General features: G+C 50.8%; 2 protein-coding genes across 2 annotated transcripts in view; both read right to left on the bottom strand.

Moving 5' to 3' along the window:
- Tagln2 (transgelin 2) overlaps positions 1 to 7,924 on the bottom strand; it is a 19,445-nt gene extending 11,521 nt beyond the window's left edge. The window contains exon 1 of the mRNA XM_042681769.1: positions 7,919 to 7,924. The gene's annotated coding sequence lies outside the window, so the exon portion shown is untranslated. The remainder of the gene's footprint in view (positions 1 to 7,918) is intronic.
- Positions 1 to 17,542, bottom strand: part of Igsf9 (immunoglobulin superfamily member 9) — a 19,845-nt gene extending 2,303 nt beyond the window's left edge. The window contains exons 1-17 of the mRNA XM_042681766.1: positions 17,479 to 17,542; positions 15,271 to 15,498; positions 14,855 to 15,043; positions 9,618 to 9,770; positions 8,678 to 8,832; positions 8,333 to 8,450; positions 5,934 to 6,075; positions 5,677 to 5,822; positions 5,444 to 5,586; positions 3,000 to 3,140; positions 2,313 to 2,429; positions 1,959 to 2,109; positions 1,628 to 1,751; positions 1,214 to 1,389; positions 741 to 991; positions 454 to 538; positions 198 to 374 (exon numbers count right to left, since the gene is read on the bottom strand). Of these exons, the coding sequence (XP_042537700.1) occupies positions 198 to 374; positions 454 to 538; positions 741 to 991; positions 1,214 to 1,389; positions 1,628 to 1,751; positions 1,959 to 2,109; positions 2,313 to 2,429; positions 3,000 to 3,140; positions 5,444 to 5,586; positions 5,677 to 5,822; positions 5,934 to 6,075; positions 8,333 to 8,450; positions 8,678 to 8,832; positions 9,618 to 9,770; positions 14,855 to 15,043; positions 15,271 to 15,328 (2,326 nt within the window). The 5' untranslated portion in view covers positions 15,329 to 15,498; positions 17,479 to 17,542. The remainder of the gene's footprint in view (positions 1 to 197; positions 375 to 453; positions 539 to 740; positions 992 to 1,213; positions 1,390 to 1,627; positions 1,752 to 1,958; positions 2,110 to 2,312; positions 2,430 to 2,999; positions 3,141 to 5,443; positions 5,587 to 5,676; positions 5,823 to 5,933; positions 6,076 to 8,332; positions 8,451 to 8,677; positions 8,833 to 9,617; positions 9,771 to 14,854; positions 15,044 to 15,270; positions 15,499 to 17,478) is intronic.

Below are 17,542 nucleotides of genomic sequence, written 5' to 3'. Positions count from 1 at the left end.
GGCAAGGCCTAGTCCAGGACTACAAGCAGGTACGTGGACCATGCAGAAGGGAGGGACTGTTCTCCCAGGTAGGAGGGGCTTAGGGATGGGCAGACCCTTCAGATAGACTTACACCTAAGTGGTTAAGTACTCAGCACCCAGGGGATGAGGATACAGGAGAGAGGAGGGAGAAGAGGAATGAGGGTGCTGGAACCTACCCTGGCGGAGGCGCTTGCGTCGACGCCGGGCAGCCCTGCGCCGGTTCATGAGGCAGGCAGCCAGGATGCTCACTAGGACAGCCACGCCCAGGAAGCAAACCCCACCTACCACACCAGCCAACACGGGCTGCGGTAGGAGACCTGGGAGCTGTGTGCGTGAGGGGTAGACTTCCAGGCCTAGGAAAGGGACTAGGCGAGTCAGTGGGATGAGAACCCCCAAACCTCCCAGAACCCTTCCTTCCCACTAAGTCCTCACCAGAAGTGGAGACATTGGCTGTGTTGCTGGGATCACTGACGTAGTTACCCGCAAAAGCCACGAGACGAAACTCATAGAGGACATCCTGGAGATGAGGGGCGAAGTGCCAGGAAAGGGGTCAGATACCCACAGTGCCCATGGCAAACCCCATTTACAAAGACTTTGCAGTTGGGAGGTAAGGATGAGGTAGGAAAGGGGAGGTGAAGATGGTCAGATCAGGGAGATGATGAGATCTGGAGAATGGATGGGACACTAGACATTGTTCAAAGGGCACCTCCAGCATCTACCTTGATGAGGCCTGGCACCAGCAGCTCCATTTCTGTCCCGGCTACAGCCCGGTCCAGCACCTCCCAGCCGTGGGAGCCCTGCCGTCCTTCTAAGACATAGCCATCCAGCCTCTCAGGTACCATTTCTGGAGGATCCCAATGCAGAAGAACTCCCCGGGGTGTCCTGACTGCCACCAGACCTCGAGGAGGTGACAAGAGAGGTGACATCTCTGTCGGAGGAAGCTTGGGGGCAGCTGGTGTGGTGGGAAGACCTGAATAGGGCAGATGGGCAAGATAAGAGCTCATTCTACCCCTCCCCTGGCCTTCCACAGTCCTCAGGAACCCAGCCATTCTGCTAGAGTCCTTCTGTACCCCAGGCTGCCCAGTACCTCTGCCCACTTCTGACCCCCAGTTCCAAGCATCTAACCACCTTTCCCCTCAGCCTTTCTCCCTCCTGTATCTGGTCTGCTGCTCTGGGATGGAAGGTCTCTCACCTTCTGGTGCAGACAAGACGATCTCACTGAAGGGCCCACTGCCCAGCTTGTTTTGAGCCAGGACACTGAACTGGTACTGAGTGTGGGGCTGAAGCCCTGGCACTATGAGGTGGGCTTCCCCCACAGGCACTGCCAGAGACACCCAGTCGTGGTGAGCTCGGTCAGGACGCTTGGCCCTGGGAAACATGGAGAATGGTTCATGAGTTCATGAGAGAGGAAGTTCAGAAAGGCTGGAAGAGGAAGATCAGAGAACTGGCTTCCTCCCTCTGCTCAACCACCCAACATCTCAGGGCCTGGACTCTGGATTCTAAGAGTCTGGAAACAGGGCACCAGAAGAAAGACACAGCTAGGAATCAGGGGGAAAGGGCAGAGGGCCTGATAGACCCAGGGTGAAGATGGGAACAAGTCACTCACAATGGGGTATACCAGACACTGAATCGCTGCAGATAGCCACCATCAAAGCCAGGCTCCCAGGAGACATTGGCACCCTTGGGCAAAGGTGCTACAGACACATTGGTGACCACATGAGGACTGGTACCTGGGTGGGGATGGAAGGGAAATGGTCCAAGCCCTAAGGGAAGGTGATAAGCAAGTGGGGGCAGGGGTGGGGGTGGGGCCCTACCTTCCAGCTATCATCCCACGAGTCCCACACCTTCAATCCCCCCTTTGGGACTCTACAATTGACGCTTCAGTCTCCCGTCCCACATGAATTCTCCCAGGCCCATCCCCCTGTCCAACCACTAACCCAGCACATAGACATTGGTGGCGGTGGCCACTCGGGCCACAGCATTGCTGGCACTGCATTCCCAGCGTCCGTGGGCCTCTTTGGTCAATGGTCGCAGGATGAGGCTGTTGTTGCTGTCCACCTGAGCCTGGCCCCGCAGCCCCCGGCCCACCTAGAGAACCACTGGTCAGCCCTGAGGACACACGCAGCCACCCCTCACCAAGGAGGCCACTCATCTCTCCAGGGGTCATGGTTTCTCCCCACCCTCCAGGAACCCTCCCTCTGAGAACATGCTCTTTCCCATTAAATGGCCAAGGGCTCAGAACTAGGCATGCCATGAACATGAACTCAGGAATAGGAGATCAGGCACCTTACCTTGGCCCAAGAGATGGTTGGAGGAGGGTCTCCTCCGGCAGAGCAAGGGATGAGCAGCTCCCGCCCTACTTCTTGAAAATATTCTTCTTTAGGCCGTTCTATAAAAGCTGGGGGAGCCTGTGGGCCAGCTCTGCATTGGGAGGGGCCTCTCTCAAGGCCGCTCTTGCATCTCTGTCTAAGGTTGGGCCCATCCCTTTTGAGTTCCCTGCCATATTGTACAGTCTGTGTGCATCTCCTTTCATCTCTGCCTCTCAGTTACTCCCTAGCTTTGTCTCAGTCCCCATAGGTATTTGTTGCAGGGAACTGGTGAGACAGCAAAGGACTGCTGGTTCTGCGAGACTCTCTGGAGATGTTCAAACCTCTACCAATCACCCTCTCTCTCACCACTTCCCTCTCTTTCTCACAGCCCCAGAGAGGAGGCAGCAGGGGCGAAGACTAGCCAGGGCTAAAACAGATGTATTTGGTAAATGTGTTACGTGGCTGGCATTCCACCTCTCTGGCACCTTCTCTACACAAACCTGTGGGATATCATCTGACAGCGGCTGCTGTGGCCACCAAGGGAAACAGATTTGGAAGTTCCTCCTCACAAGAGTCTGTCCCGTCCCACCCCATCACTCTGAGCTAAGCACAAATCATCAGCCACCTAACCTAATGTCTTGGCAGGCTTCTGGCCTATGTGGACCTCACCTTGAGCAGCACACGGGTCACAGCAGAGGGTCCGGCTGTACCAAGACTGTTGTAGGGGGTGCAGGAATATTCTCCCAGAGCATCTTCATTCCCCAGAGCAATAATCAGTGAGCCTTCTGGGCCCTGGGACCAGCCGGGAAACTGGAGGGCAGAGAAGATGACAACTAGAGGAAGAAACTCAACCAAGGCCAGGCTAGGCAACAGAGGCAACACCAAAGTAGAGAAAGACTGCTCAGGCACTCCACAACTTAAGTGCTTCACCCACTCTCTGCACTCCAGCTCTCCATTCCCCTTTCCTATACAGGGGCCAAGCAGTGTGTGTGAGGCTGTGATTGCACAGCTGCCGGGGCTTGCATGAATGAGTCCCCTGGAGATGTGCCATGTGGGCTACCTGCCTGCAGTGACCTCCCTGCCCTCATCACCCAATTCTGCATCCTCCATCCCAACCCAGCTCCTATTTCTACATCAAGCCCACCTCTCATTATCCTCCTCAATAACGTGTGATCCTTTCCAATCCCCATCTAAATACTGCTGTCTGAGCACAGGGCCCATCCATCTTCATCAGCTCAGACTTCATAACCCCTAACCTACACTATTTCAACAGCTCACACCACCTCTCATGGTCCATTCCAGCTCATGAACTCAACTCCTGATTGCTCAGATAGATAGATAGATAGATAGATAGATAGATAGATAGATATAGAGATCACATACATATTATATATAACACATATATAACATATATCTAACATATATTATGTATATAACTTATATATATAACATATATATATATATATATATATATATATAAATTTTGGGGCTTGAATTCAGGGCCTGCGCACTTATCTGAGCTTTTTTTGCTCAAGACTAGTACTGTACCACCTGAGCCACAGCACCACTTCTGGCTTTTTCTTTTAAAGTGGTACTGAGGAATCAAACCCAGGGCTTCATGCATACTAGGCAAGCACTCTACCATTAAGCCACATTCCCAGCTCTGACTCTGATATTTGTTATACATCTTTGCTGGAAAAAAAAATATTCTAGCTCCAATTGCCTATAGAGTTTTTAAATATTTAACAAAATTTTGAGTACTACTATTGTAAAATCCCTGAGATTCAGAGATGCAAGGAGAGCCAGGGATCACTGATTTGTGCCTGTAATCCTAGCTACTCAGGTGGCTGAGATCTGAAGATCGAGGTTCAAAGCCAGCCCAGACAGAAAAGTCCATGAAACTTTTGTTTGTTTTTTGTCAGTCACAGGGCTTGAACTCTGAGCCTGAGAGCTGTCCCTCAGCTCTTCAGCTCAAGGCAAGCTTTCTACCACTGGGGCCACAGCACCACTTCCAGTTTTCTGGTGGTTTATTGGAGATAAGAATCTCATGCCCATTGCAACAAGGATACTCACAGGACAGTATATTGGGAACGAACTTTACAGCTTTGGTGAGGGGGCGTGGAGGAAGGGATAGTGGAACAATAACAGGAAAGGGGTAACAATGATCAACAAGTAATGTACTCATTGCCTTACTCATGTAACTGTGACCCCTCTGTACAGCATCTTTACAGTCGTGAGGCCTGGGCGGTCTCCCTCAGCTCTTCAGCTCAAGAATAACAATCTACCACTTTAGCCACAGTGCCACTTCCAGTTTTCTGGAGATTAATTGGAGATAAGAGTCTCACAGTCTTTCCTGCCCGGGCTGGCTTTGAACCATGATCCTCAGATCTCAGCCTCCTGAGTAGCTAGGATTACAGGCATGAGCCACCAGCCCCAGGATGAAACTTTTATCTCTGATAAATTGCTCAGAAAAAGCTGGAGGTAGCCCTGTGGCTCAAAGTGATAGAGTGCTAGCCTTGAACAAAAGATGCTGAAGGACCTTGCCCAGGCCTTGAATTCAAGCCCCAGGACTGGTAATAAGTAACTAAATAACTAAATAAAGCAATGCTAGGCCCCAAGGAATCTGTAGTCTCTGCAGGCAAAGAACCCAGTCACTTAGGAATGAAGTAGTATTAAATTGGCATGGAGTTGATGTCCCCCCTCCCTCCCCTTTAGGTCCCAATGACTTTATACCTTTTTCTACACCACTGTTGTCCCTACAGGCACTCTTTGCAGCTCCCATAAAACTGCCCAATTCATTATTCCAAAAGCACCCTATACTGTGTCCTGCCTCTGGGTCATGATTTCTGCATGGAATGATCTTCATTCTTCAAGACTCCTTACCAAAGACTCTGTTACTGATCTGTCATCAATTATGCTTGAGAGAAAGGCATTAATCCATCCCTGGCCTCCCCACAGGGTCTCTGTTGCTGTCCTACCCCCAGAACAGGATTGATGCTTCTTTGCCAACATCCAAGTGTATGTTTCTTAGGCACGGAGCTAACTCCACTCCAGGCCTTATACCACAATATTACCAAGCTAAGACTTGTATTCCCCCTGCCCCACGTGCATACCTTGTCCAGCTGCAGGGCCTGCCCATCCTTGGTCCAGCTGACAAATAGCAGTGGGGGGTTGGCACGAACTGGGCATCGGATCGCCCCCCGCATTCCTATGGGCAGGGGCGTCTCAGGAGGCATTGTAGCCACCTGTGCTGGGTCTGGAGGAGAAACAGTGTCGAGGTTGAGGGAAAAGGCCTTGTGCTGGCCTAGGGGAGGGAACAGACTCTAGGAGCTGGGGTCAGGCTTACAGAGCACAGTGAGATAGGCAGAGGCGGAGGGCGGGTGCAGAAGGCCATTGCTGGGCACGCAGGTATAGCGGCCAGCATCATCCGGCTGGACAGCCTGCAGCCGAAGGCTTCCATCCACCAGGATCCGCACTCGGGACTGCAGCCGGCTGCAAGATGGCATGTGTGAGGAGGGGTCTAAGTCTTACCCAACCAAAAGGCTTCACAAAGACTGCTCATCAGTTCTCTATCACCACAGCCCCAAGTGTGGGTGACCTCACCTAATGTGGAAAACATTGATGCCGTTTTGGAACCAGCTGTAGGTGAGGTTAGCAGGGTATGCCTCAGCCTGGCAGGCCAAGGAAGCATCCTGTGTGGCATTGACTGTGTTATTCTCTGGGGGTACAATGATGACAGGGGGTCCTGCGAGGAACACAAAGGAGAAAAGTGACTTTAGTCACACACAGAGTCTTCCCAGAACGTTCTGGTACAACTTTTCCTGATATGCTCTCTAGTATATAGGTTAGGATGCCCTAGGGCCTTGCGATTCTGAAATGGGATCTGCCCCTTGTGCATATCAAAAGCTCATTCTCTCTCTCTCTCTCAGCCCTCCTTCCCAAAGTCTTCCTGTTCCATCAGAGGTGACACTATTCATATCGTTTCCCCTGCCTAGCAAGTACTGGGGAAGATAGTTTTTATTGTTTGGTTGGCTTTGTGCTGGTCCTGGGGCTTGAACTAAGGGCCTGAGCAGTCCAACTACTGTGCTTAAGGCACACACTCTACCACCTGAACCACAGCTCCACTTCCATCTTTTTGGTAATTAATTGGAGATAAGAGGCTCACAGACTTTCTGCCTGAACTAATTTCAAACCATGATCCTCAGATTTCAGCCTCCTATGCAGCCAGGATTATAGGAGCCACCAGCATCTAGCTTTTTTGCTTTTTTTTTTTTTTTTTGGTGTGGGTCCTAAGGCTTGAATTCAGGGCTTAGATACAGTCCCTGAGCTTTTTTTGCTCAAGGCTAGCACTCCACCACTTGAGCTCCACTTCCTCTGGAGGACAATTTTAACTCTGCTCACTTTTCCTGTCCTAAGTCACCCCCATGCCCCTTCCTCTTATCCAAGTACTCATACCCTACCCAAGATGCAATAACAACCCAACACAGGCTCATCTGTGTAGATGTCACAGCAATGACCATTTATGCAGACAGGTCATCTTCACCCACAGAACACTTCTGCTCCAGGACCCGCAGTGATTCCAGGTCTAACACACTGAGCTCACAGTTCTAGGCCTAGGATCCATCTCTCCATACACCAGCCCTCATGAACTCCTTCAGGTCAATCTGGACAGCAGGCATCAGGCAGACTCCTATTTCTATGTCTCAGCTCCCTGAACCACAGGTCTGGAATGTTCCTCCCTAGGGCCTCCTGCACACCTGTCTCTGACCACTGTAGCTACGTGGTCCTCTAGGTCTCAGTGTATGACTAGTCAGTATAAGAGGGAAAGCCAGGGCTGGCACTGAGTGCCTAGCACTTTGCCTGCTCATCTTATTGCTCTCAGTAAGAGGCAATGAGGAAGGAATTGTTGCTTCCTTTGGATAGTGGAAGAAACAGAGGCTCAGAGGCAGAGAGATAGTGAGGTGACGTGCTCTAGGTCAGTAGGGGAAGCATGATTCCTCTTCAGGCTTTTTTTTTTTTGGTCAGTCATGAGGCTTGAACTCACGGCCTGTGCACTGTCCCTGAGCATTTTTTTTTCTCAAGGCTAGTACTCTTCCACTCTGAGCCACAGTGCCACTTCCAGTTTTGTGGTAATTAACTGGACATAAAAATCTCAGACTTTCCTGTCTGGGCTTGCTTCAAACTGTGATTCTCAGATCTCAGCTTCCTGAATAGCTAGGATTGCAAGTGTGAGCCACCAGTGCCCAGCTTGATGATGCCGGAATCTCTATCTTTAACCATTATCCAATACTGCCCTACTCATAGTACCATAGAGAGCAACTCTTCCCACTTTATTTCCCAGACAGGTAACAGGCCCCGTGAAGGCCTCACACACCTCAGCTTGCCACAATCAGCAATTACTGTGTGCCATTCACTGTGCTTGGCTGAACCTAAATTTTTGTCAGTCTTGAAATGGAGATATGAACTTTTTTGATGAGAAAACCAACTCACAGCCTAATACCAACACTCACCTCCTCCTTTACCATGCTTCTGAGAACTAAACATCTATTTGTCCACTGATTGATCCTTATTAAAAAACAATTGAAAACAGGAGTCGGTGGCTCACACCTGTAATCTTAGCTATTCAGGAGGCTGAGATCTGAGGATCACGGTTCAAAGCCAGCCTGGGTAGGAAAGTCCAAGAAACTCTTACCTCCAATAAACCACTAGAAAATCGGAAGTGGTGCTGTAGCTCAAGCGGTAGAGCACTCGCCTTGAGCTGAAGAGCACAAGGACAGCGCCCAAGCCCAGAGTTCAAGCCCACAACCAATAAAAATAAAAAATAAAAATAAAACCAATTGGTTTGAGAGCAACAGCCTGCACTTCGAGACTTCTCAACCTGTATTGACCTCCTCCCCCCAAGAACAAGCCTCCTTCCTGTTTTGTTGTGTTTCTCCCAAATACAGTTCATTGTCTTCTCCCCTAGGCATCTTCTGCCTCCAGTACTCCCAACCAAAAAGCACCTAGCACCAGAAGCTGGGTGGCATGGGTGGCACTGCCCTCAGTGCTGGAGGCTTGGCATGTATAGACTCCAGCTCTGCTTCGGGTCACCTTCTGGATCCATAGTGTCCCGTTCTGCACCTGAGGAAGGAAGGAGTCCTTAAGAGTAAAATCCCTTTCTGCACAACCAGCCTCAGACCAGGTACTTCTAAGGTTGGCCAGCAGAGGGAGGCAGCACCCCAGACTCAAAGAACCAATGCAAAGCCCTTCCTCTGACCCATCTCCCAGTCTGATGCCCCCCACCTGCTCAAGCCCCAGTCCTCCAGCTCTGATCCACCTTCCCTCAATGCTCCAGCTGGCCTACTCACTGGTAGCTGACTGTGGTCCTGGCCAAGGTCCTGTCCTTGGAACTTCCAAGTCACTCGTGGTTGGGGGCTCCCTCGGGCTACACAGTGCAGGGTAACTGGCTCCAATTCCTTCACTTCAAGAACTTGAGGAGGTGTCTCTTGGAACTGTGGGGGAGCTATTGGGAAGAGGGTGATCACAGCCCGTCAGAGCAGTTAGCAGCCCCCCAAACATCGTCCAAGGCCTAGGAGACAATTTAGGATTGCAGCCTCATTCCACCAGCCTGCCCAGCTTCATAGGAATCCCACTCCAAATCTATTGTACCTAGAAGAAAATTAGAATTGTACCACCCATCTCCACATACTGGTCTGGCCTGGCCTGGCTGTGCAGATGGGATGGAGGAGGGGGGCGGGGTGGGTAGAGAAGGAGACAACAAGGTTTGGGTGAGAGCTAAATGTCCCACTGTTCCGAGTTAGGAGATTGGGGTCCTACACTGTACTCTACCACTCAGTGCCAAGTGCCATTTCTCCACCCACTTCTCTGCCCCAATCTCATCTCCAAAATGAGAATGATTATGACTTTGTTTTTAGAGAGTTAAGTGAAGTCATGAGTAAAAAGATGCTTTGAAAACATGAGGTTCTGTTTAAGGGTAAGCTGTTTCACTCAGAGCCCAACAACAGTCCTCCATTCTCTACTCACGACCCAGCAGAGCCCGACCAGAAAAGAGAAAGTTTCTCAACGGAGCCTAGGGGGCTGATTAGATTTGGATTTGAAGACTAGGAAGGGCAAGTGGGTGGGGAAGGGAAAGAATCAACTACTAATTGGGCAAACAGGGAGTGTCAGGAAGTGTGGGGTTTTGGCCCTGCCTGCGGGCTGGAAACTCCACTTTCCCTTCCCTTTCTCCACCACCCCCATCCCCTGCATGCTCCTCCCTCCCTGCACCACTTCTCCCCAGCTTCATACAATTGACTGTCAGGTGCACCCAGGAACCGTTGGCAAAATCCTCTTCAGGGCTATGCTGATCCAAGAAGAGCACACGACATTCGTACCAGCCCTGGTCTTCAACTCGAAGCCCCTCGATCTGGAGAGATGCTCCTGCTTGAAGTCGGACTCGCCCTGGGGTATTGGGAAGCCCTGGGTCAGGGGTGCTGAAGGGATCTAGCAGGAGGCCTCCACCCCTGCTCACAGTGGCCATTCTCTGTGGCAGAGACTAGGCTCACTCTCTCCGTTACCCTGATTAGAGTGAGGGTCTACACAGGTGAGCCCGGGTCATTGAGGGCAGGTTGCTGTGTTCAGCCCTCCCAACTGCTTCTGCCTTCCCACAGCTGACACCCAGCTGAGACAAAGAGAACCCAGAAGGGTGAGTAGAACATTTTACTGAACTCCACCTAGCTCCTGAGACTGGTTAGAGGGAGAGGATTGAAAAGCCAGCATTTGATCTCCTCTGAAGTTCTGTAGATCTGCCCATCTCAGAAGTCTATTTGTAAGGGCAAAGTATGGGTTCCCTTGGGTATTCTTCCGGCAGAAGGCATGTCCCTGGAGCCCCCAGCTGTGTTTGGGGCCCTAGCAGGGACCTAGACCTCGCCTGTCAAAGCCTCTAATCCCTCATTTCTATTATCAGCTGTCTAAGCGCCTTAGGTGGCCAGAGCCCAGCCCAGCCAGGCCGCAGAGTCAGCAGCCATCTCACCCCATCCCCATCACACCCCAGGGCACTCAGGCATTTGCTGACTAACCACATGTACCTCCACAAAGCCACACACCACAGCACAAGCAGACAGCTCGTGCTGTGGGGACCCTGAGTCAACATCCACAGCACTCCCCCAGGCTCAGACTAAGGTGCCCATGCAACCCTCAGCACTCTCCCTGATGGAATCAGCTTCACCAGTCCCTGGCAGTGCAGCCTAAAGAGAAAGGCATACACGCTTGGCAGCCAGAGACCTAGGTCCAAGTCCAGCTCTGTTGTGGATTCCTTTGGCTAACAACTTAACCTGTCAGTTTTAGTTTCCTCATCTATGAAAATGAAAATGGAAAAAAAAAAAAAGTTGGGGGTGTGGCAGAGGGTGAGATAACGGAAAGAAGGCACACAGCCTAGTGCCTGGCTCGTGTGGAAACTCAAATAAAGGCTGCTACCCACAGGACTAGGCTTCAGATCTGAAATCAGGAGCCTGTGCTCACCCTAGGCCCCGTCACTAACTGATAACCACCATCTCCCTTTCCTCCCCAACGCTGGTAAACTGCACCATGACCTTGTTTCCTCCATCAACCCTCCCTTATCTTAGTGTAGCTTCCAAATCCTACCTCCTAAGTATTTGTATTGCCTTCTCTACCATCACTGATGCCAGCCATCTCTCTTTCTTAGGTAGTTGAGCTAATTCCCTCTATACTCACCAGCTGCCTTCTCCCACAGTGACCTCTGGAGTACACCAATGGTAGACAAGGGTAGGGCTTTTAACATCATTCCCACTCTAGCCCTTCCTCAGTCAAAATTCCAAAGCTGTTGGTATAATCACCCTCTCTGATCTGCTGCTATGCTGCTTCTGGAATGACCTGCCCCAAGAAGGTAAGTCAGGGAAGAAGTGGAGGCCAGGGTCTTTTTTAATTCTAAGAATGGATCCTGGGTGTGAATTCTTCAAGATGGGAGTTCCAGCTTAAAGGGCTAGGTGTTTAATCCCCACCCAGCAGATAAGACTAGGCCTAGCAGGTAAATATTTAACATAATCAAACCCTTCTACTCACCAGCAGGATTCTTTGATAACCCTAATCTGTGTGTATACTGAGCCTCACAGACCCCAAACTATAGCCCCCTTATATGTCCCATATAATAGTAACTTTTCATTATGGCTTTTCTTTTTCTTTTTCTTTCTTTCTTTTTTTCTTTTTTTTTTTTGCCAGTACTGGGACTTGAACTCAGGGCCTGGGCACTGTCCCTGAGCCTCTCTGTGCTCAAGGCTAGCACTCTACCACTTGAACCACAGCATCATTTCTGGCCTTTTCTGCTTATGTGGTACTGAGGAATTGAACCCAGGGTTTCATGCATGCTAGGCAAGCACTCTACCACTAAGCCACATTCCCAGCCACATTATGGCATTTTTTGAGCTCTGGAAGGAAAGAATGAAGCGGGAAGGGAGTTGAGCTCTGAATATGGGCCATGTATTAGGCATTGTCATTATATTCCATTCTCCCAAAAATTTCATTGTGGATGAAGGAACAGATATTTTCTTCCCAAAACTGCTCAGCTTAGTAACAAAAGTTACTTTGCACTGAACACTGGCATTAGGGTCCAGTGATGTACAAGCGATTGAGCATAAATGCCTACATTCCCACTTGGGAAATTGGAAGACAATGACATACTGTCCCAGAATACCCAGTACACAATTCTTCAAGTCCTCAATTTTCTGGGAGACCTGGGCTGCGGTGGTATACAGAGGGGGAGGAAGATGCAGGAGTCCTGACACCTCCTGAGGCCTGGACCATCCTCCTGGAAGCCTGTGTTCCAGCCACAGGACCAAATCCACCAGACTTCAGATCTGCCCATATGCCAGTTATAGGAAAGAGAAAGGACAGCTGCTGCTCTGTAAGGTTTTCCAAAGAGGAAAATCATACTGCCTTGAGCCAATGTGGGCAAGTGTGTGTTCACCCATATAGAAGTTCAAAACATGGCACCGGCTCTATCCAAACATTGCACTATGAAGCAAGAGGAGCAAGCAAGGTGTCAGGGAGATGTAATTAGGCAGATGGTTTTGAAGGATAATGGGAGATGACTAAAGCAAGCAGGAGCGTTCTAACCAGAGAACGAGACAACTGATTTTTTTTTTAATCAAACAGTGAGAAAATGTGTGTCATTTCTGTGGTGTGCGGCATCTTGACCCAACCAAGAAACACAACACAAAAGTTTAGGGCCAAGAGCCTGTCTCAAGGATGCAAAGAATTGGTCTAACTAACATCCATTCTGGGAAAGCTACAGTATAGACTAAAGCCCTGTAAAGACATTCTACAGGCACATTGCTAAGTACTTTACCTACAGTAGCTAATTTAATCTGACTCCAAATCCTAGCTCAAACCAGGCACCAATGGTTCATGACTGTAATCCTAGCTACTTAGGAGGGTGAGATCTCAGGATCTTGGTTTGAAGCCAACCTGGTAAAGTCCATGACACTCTTATCTCCAATTAACCACCAAAAGTCTGGAAAGGTTGAGCTGTGACTCAAATGGAAGAGCACCAGCCTTGAGCAAAAAAGCTAAGGGGCAGCCCCCAGGCCCTGTATTTAAGCCCAAGGACTGGCACACACACACACACACAATTTATACTAGGAGTTTTTTTGGGGGGAGAGACTGGTCTTGTTTTGTTTTTTGCTACTTTTGTATGAGTTTATAATAAACCCAATCTCCTCTGCTAGATAACTTTTAGTCCTCCGAGCCTGAAAGCCTCTTCACAGTGGTCAGAAAAGCTCTGTATCTCTCTCATGGTTCTCACACATTCTAGGCCACCAGCCCCACACACAATCCCAGGCCCATCTTCCTTCCACTGGCCCAGAGGGTTTATGACAGAACAGCATTGTCCTTAGCAACCTCCACCTCCAGTTGCTTAGCAACTGCAGTTTCAAGTCCCCTACACAAAAGCTGAGAGGCCCCTTCTGCACTGTGAGGCAATAAAAGGGTTAATGGGCTCAGGGGCCTTCCTCTTGGGGTCCTGACTCTCTGGACCAGTTCGAGCTAACCAGGAGCTCCAAACTGGTCAGGGGCAGAGGTGGTAACAAACCATAGGGGTAGAAGGAAAGTTCCAAAGGTTATAGTTCATGTCCTTGTAGTTCAAGAAGCAATACGGAATTAGAAAGAAACCTACAGGTAGATAGTCACTAGCCATCCAGTAACTTGTCTGCCTGGAGGACTGCCAGACAGGACAGAGGCTGGAGGAAGGGAAGAGTTCCCCACCTTTATGGTGGAGTCTCTGGGAAAGCCCTTTTCTACCTCTCCTCTACCTCTGCTACCTAGCCTTCCCTCGGGCAACATTCTGAATCTGTTCAGTGTCAGCTCTGTAGTCCTAAACCATGTCCAGGCAGGCAGAGACAGGAGGTGGGAAAAGGCATTTTTCCCCCTCTGCTGTGCTAATTGGGGCCTCACTTTCAAGTCCCTGAGGGCTTCTGTAGACACATACACACTCCCACCAGGCTGTTTGCCAGTAACTGTCCCCAGTTTGAAAATAAACTCTCCTTCTACAGCACCTGCCTGTGCTCAGCCTGCCCTGGAGGCCCAGCCCGCCAGTGGCAAGAGCCCAGCCAATCCCAGGGCCTCTCTCATGATTCAAAACTAAAGAGGGAAAAGGTGGGGGTCCCATCAACATCCTCCCTAGTGGCTTTTTCTGAGTTTCACCTCTGAAGAAGCAGTAGCAGGACTCTGTCTTGCTCAGCAACTCAAACCCATGGTGAGAACCTCCTGCAGGCTCTCTGAGACCTAACACTACCTCTGAGACCTGATACTAAACCAAGCAGATTTAAAGTTCCATCCGATTAGGAGCAAGAAGTCCACTGCAGGGGGCCAGATGGGGGGCAGTAAAAGCAGCAACCCAGCCAGCCCCATCCATGTATTAACTAACCTTTGGGAAATTGAGCCCCTCCACCCCCAGCCTGCCTTCTCGGTGCAGTGCACATACTCTTTTCTACTCAGAATCAAGCTATGCCCCATCCCTCCACTACCAAGAAGCAAAGAGGCTGGAGCCCCACCCACCCTGGTGCCCCTTTAGCCCACTCCCTAAAAGCCTGGAACCCCCAAACTAGCATCTCAGACTGTGGGGGATGGGAAGACAGGGAAACAAGCAGATAGGAGAGCCAAAGAATAGGCTCAGGCTAAGCGATTACAGATCAGGATGGAATCAGGGAGGTTGCACGATGAATGACTGGAAAATTGGGATGGGTACTTGGAACAGGACTGTAGGATCTCCTGTGGAACAACCAGGCGAAGTTCTAAATGATACAGCTATAGTATGCACACAGGTGTGTGTGTGTGTGTGTGTGTGCACGCGTGTGTGTGTATGACCCCTTCAGTGAATCAACATGCTGGGAAGCACAGCCATGCTTGTTAAGCAGAGGAAGGCAGTGGAGCAGGAGATGAGAGTGGAGCAGGACTAGAGATTGCACTCAGCCTACCCAGCTTCATTTTTGTTTGGGATACCTCCCTCCCTCCCACCTGAGGAGAACTCTTACCCACGTAATCAGGGTCGATTCGGGGAGAGTAGAGGCCAAACTGGATGAAGATGGGAAGCAGGAATCCAAAGCGCAGCCACTCGATGACATGCAGAGGGGGCCGGCCAGCCGGGGGCAGCAGGTCACAGCCCAGCACTGCACTCTCCCCAGCCCGGCCCACCACAGAAACCACCTCAGGCTTTCTTCGACCTGCATGGTGGGTGGCATGAGGGCACAGCAGGGGATCAAAGTGAGAGCTGGGAGGGGAAGTTCCATCAGTATCTCTGTAGGCTCCTTAGGACTTTGGGTAGAGGAACCCTTCACTAGAACCAGCCCTAGCCATCTCCTAACCTCACACACTTACAGAGAACCCCTTGAGGAACACCCCACACCCCAAAGCTAACAGAGAGTTGTTGAGCCCCAAGGATCCAGCTCACCGTCAGCCCCCTGGCTGATGATCAGGCTGAGGATGGCCAGACCGAAGCACCAAACCATAGCCCAGCTGGCCTGCTTGCCCAGCCCCTCCTAGCCACAGGAGCCCAGATGGAGGGGCCGAGAGATGTCCACTGCCCAGGAATCCTGGGATCAAATCCTTCTGATTAGGCCTCGGGTTTCAGCTCTCGTGTACCACCTGAGGTGGCTGTTCTCTGGAGACTCCAACAGCTCTAAATGCAAATGCAAGGCAACAGGCAGAGTTGGTCAGTGGTGGAGCCCAGAAGAAACTCCAGTCAGAGAAAAACACTAGGGAAAATTGGAGGGAGGAAAGCAAATAAGTGGGCTAGGGAGAGGCCAGTGAAGAGACAAGGATCATTTCTGTTGTAGTGGTGGACATTGAACCCAGGGCTTCCCATATGTTAGGCAAGCACTCTATCATTAAGAATATATCCCTAGTTCCCAAGGCCAGAGATTTTAAAGCCCTGGGATTAAGCCAGAGAGGAGAGGACAGGGTGAGGAGACTACATAGGTAAGAAAATGGCAGGAGCCAACTGAGTTGGAAGGATCCTAAAGCAGAGAAATTCTATGAAAAGCAGAGGAATTCTAAGAAACCCTGAATTATGATATTGTTGGCAACAACTAGGAGAAACTGGGTGGTTCTTATATGTGGAGGAATAAGATTATTCAGGGAAATATGAGAGATCCTCATAGCTCAACCTTCTCTCTCTTCTCTTTGCTTACTCCTGATGGTAACACAGCAGCAGAAAAGCAAGGTAGAACCCATGTTATGGCTCCCACTCCAACTGTGACCAATGAGGACCTGGAGGCAGTCATTCTGGATTAGAATCTAGCTGCTTAAGCCCCCCAAAGAGGCCCCTAAGACCCTCCCACACAATCTCTTGCCCAATTTCCTAACTCTATGTGTAAAGTCCTATGCCCTCTTTACAAAGCCTTCCTATACTACTTTGAGACAAGAATTTGAGAGAGGAGGAGCTGTCTCCCCTATTTGCTGATATGGGGGGGCCCAGCACCCTCCTCCAAGTCTGGGCAGGTCCTGGGGCTGGCAGTAGGCACCACTTCCCCTTCATGATGCTGCCAGGCAGCCCTACCTCTGCCAGGCACCTTGGCTCAAATGCCTTATCCCAATTCCTCCCACTCTCTCTTCTCCAGTATCCTGAGGCACAGTGTTTGCCAGGCCATCCCTTTCCCAACGCTAGGGGCATAATCCCGAGTAGACAAAAATGCCTGTATCCTTAGGTGTACCAAATGAACCGGGGCACAAAGGGTAGGAATTGTTGACAGTCTAGGCCCCATCAGTCCTAAGGCAGTCATGTGGAGACAGACGGCCCTTGCCTGGGCCTGGCAAATCTAAGTGGACTCTGCTCTGGGGCCTCCACCCTTCTTGTCCTCACAGTTCAGCACTGACTATAAAATATCTCTTCCCTGTCTCTCTATTCCATACGTGACTCCTGGGAATTCTGCAGCAACATTCCCAATCTTCCATGGCCTGCCAGTCAGCTCTCCCATACTCCCCCTACAACCCTTCTATCAAACCAAATGGACCCCCCCCCCCATTCTCTTTTGGCTCTGTTAGCCACGATTCTTGTAACTCTGGCAGCCCCGTAATTAGCCCACTTTCCTAAGGACCTTTCCAACTCTACTGGCCCCCATCATTTCCCTCCTTTCTAGTCTCCCAGTCCAGCAGTCCCTTATCCACACAGCACTCCATCTCAGCCATGCCTCCATCACAGTCCCTCCAAAATTCCAGCTTCTCACACCTGATCTGTCTCCAGCTGTAGCAGGTCCTCTGCGCTTCAGAGAACTCCCCACAGGTCTCCTCCCCATTCTCTGCTCCCAGGATTTCCCCCTCCCTGGGATTCTCCTGGCTCAGCCCAAACCACACTTCCGAGACTCTACCCAACCATTCCCTTCTCCCTCGCCATCTCCAGCCCCTGGAACTCCTCCTTGCTGGCGGAACCCACTAAAAACTCCCCCATATCACCTCCAGAACTCTTCCAGTTCCCGGGGAACCCCATCCACCCACCAAGAATGCCACTCCACTGCCTAGAACTCCCTTCGTCCTGCTCCAAGAATTCCACTACTCTCCAGAGCTCCCCGGCTCCTCCCGGGTCCCCCACAACTCCACACGGCTGCCCGTGTCCCCCGCCGGCACCCCATTTCTATCCCCCCCAGAACGCCCCCACCCTCACCTGCTTCGCACCGCTCCGGCTCCGCTCTCGCAGCCACACAATAGGGGGCGGACCTGTCTCCCCG

This window comes from Dipodomys spectabilis, unplaced genomic scaffold (assembly GCF_019054845.1).
Source record: "Dipodomys spectabilis isolate Male_0828 unplaced genomic scaffold, ASM1905484v1 ptg000069l, whole genome shotgun sequence".
Taxonomy (NCBI): Eukaryota; Metazoa; Chordata; class Mammalia; order Rodentia; family Heteromyidae; genus Dipodomys; species Dipodomys spectabilis.
The sequence above is the reverse complement of the archived record's forward strand: the minus strand, read 5'-3'. Positions and strand labels throughout refer to the sequence as shown.